The sequence below is a fragment of the Crinia signifera genome, chromosome 6, assembly GCF_055691185.1.
Source record: "Crinia signifera chromosome 6, ASM5569118v1, whole genome shotgun sequence".
Taxonomy (NCBI): Eukaryota; Metazoa; Chordata; class Amphibia; order Anura; family Myobatrachidae; genus Crinia; species Crinia signifera.
Window position 1 is genome coordinate 100546683 of NC_139222.1, and position 15663 is coordinate 100562345.

At 42.7% G+C, this 15663-nt stretch overlaps 1 protein-coding gene across 1 annotated transcript in view; it reads left to right on the forward strand.

Annotated features, from left to right (window-relative positions):
• The first annotated feature begins 2370 nt into the window (after positions 1-2370).
• RBM38 (RNA binding motif protein 38) overlaps positions 2371-15663 on the forward strand; it is a 32068-nt gene continuing 18775 nt past the window's right edge. The window contains exons 1-4 of the mRNA XM_083146550.1: positions 2371-2561; positions 3123-3379; positions 8999-9122; positions 10285-10339. Of these exons, the coding sequence (XP_083002676.1) occupies positions 3212-3379; positions 8999-9122; positions 10285-10339 (347 nt within the window). The 5' untranslated portion in view covers positions 2371-2561; positions 3123-3211. The remainder of the gene's footprint in view (positions 2562-3122; positions 3380-8998; positions 9123-10284; positions 10340-15663) is intronic.

Genomic DNA, 15663 nt, shown 5'->3' on the forward strand with positions numbered 1-15663 from the left:
ACCCATGTTTTGTTTCATATTTAAATTTTTATAGTTATAGTTACCAGTTTACCTAGTTCTTATGTTTTAAGTATTTAAAATGTTAATAAACTTTTATGAAAACCACTATACATTTTATTGTGCAGATTGCTATTCACACACACAGGTGAATGGGGCCTAGCAGAGAGGAGTGCTTGGAATACTGCAATGGTGGACAATGGTTTATGTATATATATCTATATATACACAAACACACACACACAGGTGAATGGGGCCTAGCAGAGAGGAGTGCATGGAATACTGCAATGGTGGACAATGGTTTATGTATATATATCTATATATACACAAACACACACACACAGGTGAATGGGGCCTAGCAGAGAGGAGTGCTTGGAATACTGCAATGGTGGACAATGGTTTATGTATATATATCTATATATACACAAACACACACACACAGGTGAATGGGGCCTAGCAGAGAGGAGTGCTTGGAATACTGCAATGGTGGACAATGGTTTATGTATATATATCTATATATACACAAACACACACACACAGGTGAATGGGGCCTAGCAGAGAGGAGTGCATGGAATACTGCAATGGTGGACAATGGTTTATGTATATATATCTATATATACACAAACACACACACACAGGTGAATGGGGCCTAGCAGAGAGGAGTGCTTGGAATACTGCAATGGTGGACAATGGTTTATGTATATATATCTATATATACACAAACACACACACACAGGTGAATGGGGCCTAGCAGAGAGGAGTGCTTGGAATACTGCAATGGTGGACATTGGTTATATGTATACACACAGACATGGGGCCCACCCAAAAAAAACAGTGACATGGTCGGGTGCACGGTTGCCAAACCAGTGCTTTATACACACTATATACATTGGTGGCAACAGTGGGCATGCATAGAAGAGCATTGGGAGTGCAAACATACCAGGTTGTTGTTCTGGGAGATGAGACAAGAAGGAGAGTCCAACTGCTGCGCCAGCGCTGTTTGCTATGTGGAAAAACATGGCGCCGGGGGAGTGTTTAGGAAATGCCACTCAAATAGGCTGGATCAAACGACGGACGCACCGACGGACGGACGACGGAGGCGGCAAAAAACACTCACGATCTGCATACGATTGACGGTCGGTCGGCCTGGGATTGACGGATCCTACCTGCAGCACGTAGGACCAAAGATGCGACCAAACGAGCGGCGTGAACGCGCATTTGATCGGAATCGGATCAAATAAATGTCAAAAACGCACGATAGTACATACAATCTGCATACAACCGGTCGGAATTGGATCTAAATTGACAGAATCGTGCCCTAGTCGTCCTGGTGTGTACCCAGCATTAGTGGTTTGCAGAATTTCAGTGTGAGAAACAGTCCCTGGAAGATAAGGAGTGCCGTTCTTTGTTCCATCACCAAGGACAATGTAGCTATCTTAGTAACATAGTAACATATTAATTAAGATTGAAAAAAAGATGTTAGTCCATCGAGTTCAACCTATTTGACTTGTAATTACTAACCCTAACCCTAATATGGGCTGCCAGGGAGCATGGCATCATGATCATATTATTGTGGTCCTTCCCCCGCCATGCAGTTCCATAAATCAGTCACTGTATTGGGGTGGGATGGGCTATGATTATGTAAATTTGCATTATCAGGTTCCTCTACCACCGACGCAGCTGGAGACGAGGGGGAGGTCTGGGGGACTTGCATTGACAGTGGGATATTTGTCCACCTTTCTGGGGTCCGAAAATGCAACCTGATTTATGGGAGCCTTCTGGTTATTCTGGGAGGATAGACAAGTATACCCTGATCTAACTTTAAGGAGATGAATGAACATGTATCTACAGCAGCTCCTATTTCTTGTAAACAACAACATCTTCTAGGAAAAATGTTACTTAATAATCAGAACACAGAAGGTCATCGCTGTGGACTGCATAAAAATGGAAGTTCTCTGTGGTAAAAACAATATATTAACATACACATAATAGAAAAGGATAAAAACTAGTAATTTAAATGTCACCGTGTATACCCTCCATCCCTGCACTTCACCTTTAATAGCGCCAATGTAAGAAAAATCAGCCTATACATTTTTCATTTAAAGGCAGAAATGTATTAAGCACTTTATAATAAGGCTGCAAACTACATAGGGAGTTGGATCCTCCAGGGTGTGTGCACTAGTGTCAAGTGCAAGCAAGCACTAGCAGCAGAAAAGATAATAAAATAAACTGGGCTGGGGGCGTTGTATTCTGGGATATGTAGTCCAGCGCACATCGTTACTGCCCTACAGACAATAAACAGAACTACCTATCCCAGAATCCTTTGCAATAGTCGCGTTTCACAGCAGCAGGAGGATAAAGCAACTTTTCAGTCATTTACTCATTTCCCTCCCTCATTTACTGTATTTCTTTATATTCTCTTTGCGCGTATAGTGTGCATATTGCTAGTCTGCTGCTGGCGGTAATTCTGCACGCTAAATTGCTTCAAGCCCTCCAGCTGGAGTAGAGCTACAAGTCTCAGCATGTCCTGCCCAACCCAGATGGAGCGCGTCATGTCATACACAGTAAGTGCAACATGTTTTAAAAAAAATGTGTTAAATATGTGTGTTTGTGTGTGATATATATATATATATATATATATATATATATATATATATATATATATATATATATATATATATATATATTGTGTATTTTATTTGTAGTTTAATTATTTTAAATCGGTAATTTTGTCTAATAATGCCATTGCGGTGAAGGGCTGGTCGTTTTATTGCATTTGCATGGGGACTACAACTCCCATAATTCAGCGTGTGCTGTGTGTGTTTTGTGTTCCCAGGGAGGGCAGAGGGGGGCGGGGCTGGGGCTGAGTACAAAGCTTACAGCAATGTGTTAGCAGCAGCAGCCTGTATTATATAGCCGACACAGCTCAGACAAGGAGCAGAGCTGCCTCTGTACAGCTGGTGTATGGGATCCCTTGCAATTGTTTCCCTCGGCTTGATACCTGCTGTACACAAAGTTCCACCAACTACCTCATCAGCCATTGCTTCAGCAACTAGTCCTTTAACTGTTGCTAGGTTTTTTTATTGTTATTATTTAAAAAATTGTCTCTATGTTTTATCTATCAGTCAGCCTATGCAGCTGAGTTAAAGCTCTGAGAAGAGGCACCTCTGTGACACTTTGGATGTGTAATACGTGTTTGTGAAGAGCAGCCACCATGCACACGGTGCAGAAAGATACTACTTTCACCAAGATTTTCGTCGGGGGGCTTCCCTATCACACTACGGACTCATCCCTCAGGAAATATTTTGAGGTCTTTGGGGATATTGATGAAGCTGTGGTCATTACCGACAGGCAGACTGGCAAATCCAGGGGATATGGTTTTGTAAGTATCTATGATGGAATTAGGAGCTGCTTCTGTTATTTCATGATTACTTCTGTACAGAGATGTTGGACATAGTTGAAGTGTCCATACAACCGGCAGCAGGAGGGGGTTGGTTTCCAGCAGGTGAGGAAAGTGGTCCAGCATTGGCCTCAGCTGGATTCATCTTTGCAGACAATTCCTCTACTGTGTAAAATGCAGCGACAAAATCCCCCAGTGCATGTATTGTCTCAGTGCTGTGTGTGATTGTAGCCGGTGCCCCACCAGCCTGTGCTCCAGTCCAAGGTCAGTGTTCCCTCTGCTGATGGACTGGCCTAGCTGCTTTGTGTCACTGTGCTAAAAACACAAGTTTTGTTGCTAGTCTACACAACAGGTAGTTTCATAAAGAAACATGTTTAGTGTGATAACATCTCTAGAGAGCTGAGAGTACTTGCTGGAATGGCCATTGTGTAATGTTAACGACTGGTGTGACACTTATGATGGACAATGCCGGTGAGCCACCTGTGTTGTTTAATCTCCGGCTGCCTTGGAACTTTCATTAATAAATCTCCAGTAGGGCAGAGTGGGAATTTTAGTCCTTAACTTGTCTTTGCCTGAGTCTATTAGATTTTGTACGCTTATGTTTTAGGCTCTGTTATTGGTTTTATACTATAGCTAGTACTGTGATATAGACGGGAACTGGAATATGCTTTATAGTAGATTTCACATGATGGGTATTCCTTCCCAAAAAACCGGGGGCGGCTTGGTTGCTATACCTAAAGCTAAGGTACTGTAGGCGAGCTGTACTAAGCTTGGAAAGTGATAAAATGGAGAGTGATAAACCATCAGCAAATCAGCTCTTCAATTCCATGTCACAGGCTGTGTTTGAAAAATGGCAGGTAGGAGCTGATTGGTGGTTTATCACTCCATTTTATCACTTTTCTAGCTTAGTACATCTGGCTCTGTATGTGTCCTGTGTGGTGTATTTATTTATTTAAAAAAAAAAAATTATAATTTTTTTTTTTTTTTCTCTATCTGTTGCAAGATTGTAAGCTTGCGAGCAGGGCCCTCCTACCTTTGTCTGTTTGTTACTACCCAGTTTGTTTCCAATTCTAAATCGCAACGGAATATGCTGGCTATATAAGAAACTGTAAATAGATCTACTCGTGGTGGCTGCCATGTGCTGTTCTCGGTTAATTAAAATATTATTCTTTTACATCTAAAGGCACATGATCCACAATAGAGACCCCTATAGAACTTCATGAAAAGTATTTTATTTTTATCTCCATTATTTAATATCTGAGGACTGTGAGCACATTCCTTTTGTGGTGTTTCTGTGTCCCTGCTACCTGAAATATTAATTTAATTTTATAAATGTCAGTTCCGCAACAGCTGAAGAGCAGCAGGTTAGGTTGTGTCACTGTTAGTTACTCTTGTAGCTGTTGCGGGTTGTCTCCTAGGTTAGTTACCCACGCACGACAGTACAAGTACAAAGCACTCTGTTCTTCTACTGTGGCCTGAACTCTGCCGTTTAATATTCAGCAATGCTGCAATCCTTGTCTAATACCAGAAAACATAAGACTTCACTAGTAAAGACCGGGTGATGCACTGAAATCAGTAGCTGACTTCATGCCAAACTGGCACAAATGGCTGTTGGATCATTTAAGATTCTAGAAGGGGAGAAAAAAACTTCTTAACAGGAATAATGGCAGAGCGTGCCAAACTTGGGGGCACATCCTGTTCTCTCTGGGATCAAATGGCATTGTCATGGAGCTCTAGCTGCAGTCTCTTGTTTTGCATCAATGGAGGTTTCCGTTGTACAACAAAAATAAGGTTTTGGGGTGTGCCGGGTTTTTTTTTTTCTTCTGTTCTCTTGTTAGCAAATAATTTTGATTGACTTCAAAACCATTTGCCGTCCTGGTCTAGAACTAAAATAACTTTAGAAATTTTAATGTTTGACATAATGCAGTCTCTAGTTGTGTGGTCCAGTAACTTTATTAAACAGCACAGGGTAACTCTCTGGCCAAAACTCAATATTTCGGTTTCAATTTAAAAAAAAAAAAGTTACAGAAATTAAGATTTAAATTTTTACAGAAGATCTGTAGGTTTTCATTGAGTTGGAAGGGTGAGGATAGTGTGAATGAGAACTTTAGGCCATATTTACAAAGCCTCAAAAATTTTAAGCGGCACTAATTATGTTTAAAACTGCTGAGCCTTAAACCGGATGTAAGTAGCGCTTTAAATTTTCAGCCCAAACTTATGGGAAGTGGCAGCTTCTAAAATATATCCCTTGAAGAGTGTGGAAACAACAAATGGAAAAAAGTTAGATAACTAGGTTATCTAATGGAGGCGTAGAAGCTGGAGTTGCTTTGTCAAGCTGCAGTCTAATACCCCTTTTACACCAAGGAATAACCCAGGTCAGCTTTGGTGTAAAAGGGGTCAACCCAGGTCAAGTAACACTGGTCTCCTTCCCAGGTCCTGACCAGGGTTGAACACTGGTTGGACCTGGGTCGTGGGCGGTGTAAATGGTCGCAACCCAGGTTGGGACATCTGGGTAGTGCTGAAAGGATACCAGAAGTGCTGGACGCCTTTCCACAGTGCGCTGCAGTGGCAAAAGACAGCAGCCAGGAAGGATACAGGCAGTGCACACAGAAATCATAATTGGATATTTGGATGCAGTATCATTTATATTATTAATATATATATATTTGGGGGGGGGGGGGGGACATGGGAGATTCGGTCTGCTGCTGCAGTGGAAGGGGCTGGGGAGAGCACATGGGTGATGCTGCACTTTTATAACGCTATGTGTGCTTGAGCAGTGAATAAAACTTTTAGAAAAATATTTTACTAAATAATCAAACCAACATTTTTCAGTGCTAACTTGTCATGTCTTTTAATTTTATTTTAAATCATTGAGGGAAAGTTGTATGGCAGTTTATCCTAAAATGGACATTTTTAATGTCATCCATAGGGAAAAGCAGTGCTGACCCAGGTTCAGTGTAAACGACGCAGACCTGGGTCACAGTGCTGTGTAAATGGGGTATGAAGCTGGGTCCAACCTTGGAAACTCCCATGTTCAAAGACCAGGGTCCAAAAAGGGATTTTGGTGTAAAAGGGGTATAATATAGGGGGTGTCACTCCCTAATAAAGGTACAAAAAAGTGGTGAATGCGCTTAGATTAGGTGAATAATAAGTATTGCCTTGTCAATAATAGTTAATAAAATAGCTCTGAAGTTAGATACCAGGCCGCCCCTTGAGGGGTTCTGGTATCTACCTACAGAGCTAAACATCAGTGAGGCAAGAACGGAAATCTGACACAATATATCAAAGCCAGCTGGTTCATCAATACGGTACAGTATGGACTTTTGAAATCCATCACTACCCTATTTTTAATCCTTCCTATTTTTCGATATTTTTTTTTTTCCCCCCATAATACTGGTTTTTATTAATGTGGAGTTTACATGTGTTTTACTGATTCCATGTAAAAAAAAAAAATATTTTTGTATTTTATTATTATTGACAAGGCAACACGTTATTATTCACCTAATCTAAGCGCAGTCACCACTTTTCTCTTTTTTATTCCTTGAAGTACCTTTTTTTTTAAGTGGGGGCTGAGGTTTTGAGAGGTCAAGACATTCCAAGGTCATCCGGTGAATTTTGTAGGAGTAGACTATTTATTGTTGAGATTGGAAGTTTCAGTTGGGGCTTTAGATTTTTTGAAGAGACCTGTAGGCAAGGGTCATACTTTTTGTACGTACATACTTATTCTGCAGTATAAAGGGTTGTTGGCTAGAGACTGCAGATGAGGGGGTTTATTGATCATTTCCCAGAGAGTTAGTTTTGTCATTGTCAACCTAGACATAAGGCTATAGATTGCTAACTTGGTGGTGTCTTGTGTGGACATATTGGAGATTATTCTTGATTTTTACCATTAAGGACCTATCCTGGGTGTGCTGATGATGAAGGGGATTGTGTTTATCAGGTGCCTCATGTACTGAGGGATGAAGGAATTTAGAGTCGGACACAGGAAGTAACGCCCTGATTAGTAGGTGGGCAGATTCGCTCATTGATTTGGATGCGAGCAGGCAGCTTGAAGCTTATGTAAGCTCAGTTAATGTGGAGCATTTGGTATAAAAGCCTGCTTTAGACTGTCTAGTAATGTGTCAACAGTGAGGAGAAAATAACCAATGATCATCTGCAGTAAACATGGAACTAAAGTGAGGAAAGTTAAAAAAGGGAAATGGGTTTGAAGCTATTAATAGGGATGGGCTTTTTTAAATATGCCTTTCTTGAAAATGCGAGATGTTGGAAAATGTCACCGCAGGAGCCAATGAGGTGGAAGAAGGACAATGCAGGAGGTCCAAATAGATTAGCTTTAGTTGTGGGGGCAGATGACGACAAAAGTAATGCCTGATATATCATATTATTGGTTCTGTATATTTTATGTAGTCTGCTTCAGTCACTGAAGGCTATTGGGATAGGTTGAAGGAAAACCAGCAGCAAACACTTTAGGCTTGTAAGTTCTTCACATTCTAATTAGAATGTTTAGCCAAACTGAGGTCAGAGCAATGCAGAACGTTGAGGTTTATAGTGGAAGAAATAAGTTTAAACTGAAGTTCTTCTGTTTGTGTTCTACAAACTGTTTAAGGTATGTTTTGTGAGAGCAGTGTCAGGCTGTGGTATGGTGCGGTGTGTGTCGTTTGGACGAGCAGCGGACTCTACCTGTTTTATTGGGCGATCACTTGGTGTGGTCAGGCAGAATTTATAACAATATGGGTATTGATATTCAGTCACAAAATCTGAAATATTTTAACCATTTTGGCTGAATTACTCCCTTTATATTTAATATATATAACAATTTCTATAAAACCTACGGTAGATCTTTTAGTGTTTTTTTTTTTTTGTTTTTTTTTACTGCAGTTCTGCTGATTTGGTGTGGGGTGACTGGAGTTTATAGTATAATGCACTCTATTTCTGGGTTCTCTCCAGTAACGGAAAGCATACATCCCATTTAAGTGATTTAACAAAACTGCAGTTTACAGTACTGTGAAATATGCACCTGCTCAAACTATAAATTAGCTATAGCTCCGTAGACTGCTTTTCCCTTCACTGGAATAGTACTGTAAATTCTAATAAAGCATAAGTTTGACAGCTTTGTATACAGCTGGCATTGCATGCATTGTTTTACTAGAATCAAGCTTCTAATTGGTTTAGAGAGTTTCTGGCCAGTTTTTACCACTGATTCAGCAAATTTCTTTAATTCTCCATTCCAGTTCTTCTAAAGCAAACCATTTTCAGTCTGTATGTTGGAATGTAACGGTCAGACGTTCAGGGTTTGATAAGGTGGCCAGTTTGATAACAACATGTAGTATATATTACTCCTGCTGCTAGTCTGCTCTGCTGAGTCACTCAATTGAAGCGCATTTCCACACATATGTCACTTATAAAGTTCTGTTTGAGTACGGGTGATACAGGGACTTATTTTCCCTATTTGTAGTGCGCGACCATGATTAGTTGGTAGTTTTCGTAGTGCACCCAGATAAGAATAGTCTAACGTGGAATGAGCACAATAGTCCGTAGTTTCTTGATTGTTCACACTATCTCATAAATAGTAATAACTATCTTCTTTTTTTTTTTTTGCAGGTTACAATGTCAGACAGAGCAGCTGCTGACCGAGCTTGTAAGGACCCAAACCCTATTATTGATGGCCGAAAAGCAAATGTTAACCTTGCTTACTTAGGTGCTAAGCCAAGGAGCCTTCAAAGTGGTAAGAAGCCCCCACCAGGTTTTTTTTTTTTTTTTTTTTTCAGGTAGCATGCAGTTATTAGGTGGTTGGCTCTCAAATGGAATTAATCATTGGGTGTCCATACGTTCCAGGAAACTTGGTATCCTATTAGCCATGGTAAAGTACTGAGGTTAATTACAGCATCCAGGGCTATCCAATTAGGCAAAAACAGGTGCTACTTGGATAGCCTATTTTTTTGTGTGTGTGTGTATATAATCTAATACTAGATTTTGAAAATGTTTTAATTGGATCCCCCCCCCCCCCCCCCCCCCCCCATGTATACAAACAGTAATGTATTAGGGGTGACAGGACCGGAACTTCTTTCTAGTGGGTGATTATACCATGTCCTCTACAAATAGTAAGGCAGCAGATTTACAGGCTAAAGGGGGGGGGGGGTATGCAATCTGGGATCACGGCTGTCGATCCCCGCCGACAGCCATGATGCTGACCCGTTAATGACAGCATTGAATAAGGAGCCGCCGCTATTTCCCACATCGGAAATAGCGGCAGAACATTGCATACCCCCCTTAATGTAGATTAATACACCAGGAACTCAACTGAGGGTAAGAGGCTATCAGGGAGATGTACTATAGCGGCCATTTTCGTGCTGCTGTAGATCTTCCTGCTTATCAAGGTTATGCAGGAAGGAATATCGCAGATTTGTGTTACTCGGCCTCTGAAGTGCACGAGGTAGAACTCCCCTCTCTGGTGATCCCTGGTAGGTAGAACCACACTAGGCTGATGTGCTGTATCTTACCTCCCGGCCAGCTCTACTGGGGATCCTTGTCCTTGCAAGATTTCCCATGTGCAGCCTTACCTCAAGAAGCCACTGCAGGTTTGTACACATACAACAGGTAATCCCTGCCGATGTTTGAAAAATAAAAAAAATAAGCCATAAAAGTGCACTTATTTTTTTTAATTATAACACATTCTTTTTCTACTACTGTACGGCCACAGTAGAATTTTTTTTTTTTTTTGCAATTTCTTTTGGTGAGCCTAATGCAACTTCAACATGAACTGAGACGAAGCATAGAGAGAAGGGCTACTGCAGCCTACTTGCACATTTGATGCCATGATACTGTAGTAGTAGCACTGGTATTGTCATATAGGTTAGATATTTATTAAACTGCTCTTGTTTCCATAGGTTTGACGATTGGTGTCCAACAGTTACATCCCGCCTTCATACAGAGACCCATTGGGTAAGCCTATCTATTTTGTATTTAGAGTAATTACAACTATATTAATGATTGTGTGTGTGGTTTATTTTCCTTATTTATCCCTCCCCCCCCCCCCCCCAAAAGTTGGGCACTGACTGCTTTCAATAGCTTAGGAGCGCGGTGGTTATTACTGTGTCACTGTCAGTCCACCTCTAATGTAGGGTACACACCAGGACGACCACCGTCGTTCACGACCGATAGACGACCATGGAACGATTTCCCTTGGACTTCCCGGGAGCTCCCAGGCAGTCCCCAGCAAACGATTAGCAAAAATTGTGTTTTTTTGCGGAACGATCTAGATCCGATCCCGATGCGCCCGCGATGGTCGTTAAGACGGTCGGATCGCTGGTTTTTGTTTTTTTTGCAAGAACACATGCGACCGTCGTCAGATGGGCCTTTGAAATTTGAATGACGGGGCTGGACTAGCAGAGGGGGGAGGACTAGCAGAGGGGGATAGGAATAGCAGCAGCCATTTTAAACCAGTGTATTTCTGCTTTGTTACTAGTGAGGCTTGGTTTATACCTGCTGGACATAGCTATTTACACATTACTTTGTTTTGCCTGCCATTACAAAGTGTCTTTTAACCCTGCACTATGGAGAATGCAGTGATGGGTAGTCACCAGCAACAGTACCTGCTCTATTATGCAGTTTTGAAGCTCAGGCGTCAGAGAGCCCAGCGCAGGAGAGAAAGATCATGCTGGACAAAGCAGTGGCTACTTCAGCGTCAGACTCGTTCGCACATGCCACTGCTCAGGGACATCAGGGAGAATAACCCAGACGATTTTCGTAACTTCTTGAGGATGGATGATGCCACATTCCAGGAATTGCTGCGTCTGGTGACTCCCCACATCGAGAAGCAGGATACCAAGTATCGCATGGCTATCCCTGCTGAGGAACGGCTGGTGGTGACCCTGAGGTTTCTGGCGACAGGACGGTCTCTTGCTGACCTAAAGTTTGGATCCCTCATCTCCCCGCAAGCTTTGGGCCTCATCATCCCGGAGACCTGCAAAGCCATTGTGAAGGTGCTGCAGTACCAGTATTGCAAGGTAAGGATGAAATATACACTGTACACTTTATTGTGCAAACAAAATATTTTTATTTATAATTTAGGCCTAGGACAGAAACAGGTTTTTTAGGCCTTTCATGGTTAAAACATGTAAAATAGTAAATAGATTGTGTCAACACAAATATATTATAATACCATATATAAAAGATATTGTACAAAAACACACACTATATATAAAGATTTAAGTATGTATGACCCAGTTTAAACTTTCCCACTAAGTACGGGCTACTGTGTGGCAGAGGATGTCTGCCGCAGATAAGTAAAGGCTGCGGCCCACATAGCGCATGGCGCAGATGCAATGGTCCCGGCCCCATTGATGTGCGCCATACGCCATGTGAGCAGTGGCCATCACATACCTGCAGCTGAGACCATGTCTGCCGCACAGTACCCCATACTATTTGCAAAGACAAAAGGGTAATAAATGGAGTTTGCTCTCCAGATTGAGGAGAATCCTGTTCTCCCTCTGGTAATGCAGGTACAGGTAGCAGCATATAAAAAGAAAAAAAAGACACTCTGGTAACTTCTGAAACAGGCCCTTACAACAGTAGGGATAAGGTACTGTGTGGCAGAGGATGTCTGCTGCAGATATGTAAAGGCTGCGGCCCACATGGCGCATGGCGCAGATGCAATGGTCCCGGCCCCATTGATGTGCGCCATACGCCATGTGAGCAGTGGCCATCACATACCTGCAGCTGAGACCATGTCTGCCGCACAGTACCCCATACTATTGGCAAAGACAAAAGGGCAATAAATGGAGTTTGCTATCCAGATTGAGGAGAATTCTGTTCTCCCTCTGGTAATGCAGGTACAGGTAGCAGCATATAAATAAACAAAAAAAACACACTCTGGTAACTTCTGGAACATGCCCTTACAACAGTAGGGATAGGTACTGTGCGGCAGAGGATGTCTGCTGCAGATATGTAAAGGCTGCGGCCCACATGGCGCATGGCGCAGATGCAATGGTCCCGGCCCCATTGATGTGCGCCATACGCCATGTGAGCAGTGGCCATCACATACCTGCAGCTGAGACCATGTCTGCCGCACAGTACCCCATACTATTGGCAAAGACAAAAGGGCAATAAATGGAGTTTGCTATCCAGATTGAGGAGAATCCTGTTCTCCCTCTGGTAATGCAGGTACAGGTAGCAGCATATAAATAAACAAAAATACACACTGTGGCCCTTGTGTGGCAGAGGATGTCTGCTGCAGATATGTAAAGGCTGCGGCCCACATGGCGCATGGCGCAGATGCAATGGTCCCGGCCCCATTGATGTGCGCCATACGCCATGTGAGCAGTGGCCATCACATACCTGCAGCTGAGACCATGTCGATGGTAAATGATAAAGTAGCCTATTTTTTAAGACAGATCCTCAAAAACAGGACACTCTGGATCTTCTATCAGTAAAGAACTGTAGAATTGACTGTACTTGGGGGGTTGAGAAGGCTGTGTAGGTGTTGACTGGGTATGTGTTGGAATTGTGCTCGACTGGCCTGCTACGGTGGCAGGCGGAGTAGGCACTGGTGATTCTAATGACAGTGGTGTGTCTGGTGCACTACCAATGCCAACTATTTTAGTGCCACTGTTGAGATACCCTAAACTGCCATTATACACCAACTCCATGCATAACTTTTCAAAAGTAAGTTGCTGGTCAGGAGCCATGTTGCGAACACACTCTGCCACATAAGTGAAGTAGTTGTCATGTTTGTCCGGGTTTCTTTGCAGGACTTGATGTGCCCGCATCATAAATTCTTCATGTGCCGCTGCTTCTCCTTTTTTTCCTTTGCCACGCATTTTTTTGGCACGGGGGAGTGGTGGAGTGGGTTCCAGGGTGGGTGGCGGAGTGCGTGCCGGAGTAGGAACTTCGTTCGATGTGCATGCATTCTCAGATAGGACAGATAGGTCTGGGGTTGCAGGTGGGTAGTCACCAAGCTGTAAAAAAATTGAACATGTTTACTAATCAATTCTATTTACTTCTAATTTCAGTTCCCTACCAGCGTGAATGAATGGAAAGTCATCGCAGAGGAGTTTGAACAGCGATGGAACTTCCCAAATTGCGGTGGAGCCATTGATGGCAAACATGTCCGCATAGCCCAGCCTATCAATAGTGGTTCCTACTATTTTAATTACAAGGGCTATTTTAGCATTGTACTAATGGCTGTTGTTAATGCGAACTATGAGTTTATCTTCCTGGATGTAGGAAGGAATGGCCGTGCATCGGATGGTGGCACTTTCAAGGACACAAAGTTCTACGAAAGGCTCATAGCGAACACCCTTCACTTGCCGTCTGTCCAGGAAACTAAACAGGGGCTTAACTTTGTTTTTGTGGCTGACGAGGCTTTTGGCCTGCACGAGCATGTCATGAAGCCATATGCGCAAAGGGGGTTGAACCATGACAAAAGGATCTTTAACTACAGGCTATCCAGGGCACGGCGTGTTGTGGAAAATGCTTTTGGCATCCTGGCAAGCCGGTTTCACATTTTCCACACTGCCATTAACCTGAGGGTGGACAAAATTGACTGGGTTGTCACGGCGTGCTGTGTCCTGCACAATTTGCTCCGCAGAAAAGCCACACAGCAAAGGGCTACAGGCACAGCACTCCAAGAAGACCAAGAACTGCCAGAGGAGGTAGTGCAGATATCCTCCTTGCAAACCCCAACACAACGCTACACAGGGAGTGCACGAGCCAAACAGGTGAGGGAAGAGTACATGGCCTACTTTAATGGGGAGGGCGCTGTGGATTGGCAGGAGGAATCAATTAGATAGCCAAAAAAATAGACTCACCGATGCAGACTGCGAATTCTCCTCCTCCTCCTGCGCCGTGACTTCTTGGTTTTCATGTTCTACCATAAGGACTACTCCTGTCCTCATCGACTCCTGGCTGAGGGTGAATGTCAACCGGTCATAGTACCAGAGCGATGTTTGATACATCTCGTCGACTCCAGCACCAGACTTCTTTGCAGCCTCCATCTTCTTGTGTTCCTTTAAGAACACCGTGCGCATATTCTGGATGCGTTTCCTCACCCATTCAACATTGGCCTCTGGATGAAATGGAAGACTGTAGCGTGCCAACTCCTCCAAGGCTTGGTTTCTTTTCATTTTGTTTGAATACTCCTTGGATTTTGTTCTCCACAGGCATTCGTGTGTACGATATTTTTCAATAAACCCTTCCAAAAACTCTTGTTCCTTTGCGTTGGACATTGGGACTGTAAAAAGATAAAACCATTTTAGTTGTTATAGTTATACCCATGTTTTGTTTCATATTTAAATTTTTATAGTTATAGTTACCAGTTTACCTAGTTCTTATGTTTTAAGTATTTAAAATGTTAATAAACTTTTATGAAAACCACTATACATTTTATTGTGCAGATTGCTATTCACACACACAGGTGAATGGGGCCTAGCAGAGAGGAGTGCATGGAATACTGCAATGGTGGACAATGGTTTATGTATATATATCTATATATACACAAACACACACACACACACAGGTGAATGGGGCCTAGCAGAGAGGAGTGCATGGAATACTGCAATGGTGGACAATGGTTTATGTATATATATCTATATATACACAAACACACACACACAGGTGAATGGGGCCTAGCAGAGAGGAGTGCATGGAATACTGCAATGGTGGACAATGGTTTATGTATATATATCTATATATACACAAACACACACACACACACAGGTGAATGGGGCCTAGCAGAGAGGAGTGCATGGAATACTGCAATGGTGGACAATGGTTTATGTATATATATCTATATATACACAAACACACACACACAGGTGAATGGGGCCTAGCAGAGAGGAGTGCATGGAATACTGCAATGGTGGACAATGGTTTATGTATATATATATCTATATATACACAAACACACACACACACACAGGTGAATGGGGCCTAGCAGAGAGGAGTGCTTGGAATACTGCAATGGTGGACACTGGTTATATGTATACACACACACATGGGGCCCACCCAAAAAAAACAGTGACATGGTCGGGTGCACGGTTGCCAAACCAGTGCTTTATACACACTATATACATTGGTGGCAACAGTGGGCATGCATAGAAGAGCATTGGGAGTGCAAACATACCAGGTTGTTGTTCTGGGAGATGAGACAAGAAGGAGAGTCCAACTGCTGCGCCAGCGCTGTTTGCTATGTGGAAAAACATGGCGCCGGGGGAGTGTTTAGGAAATGCCACTCAAATAGGCTGGATCAAACGACGGACGCACCGACG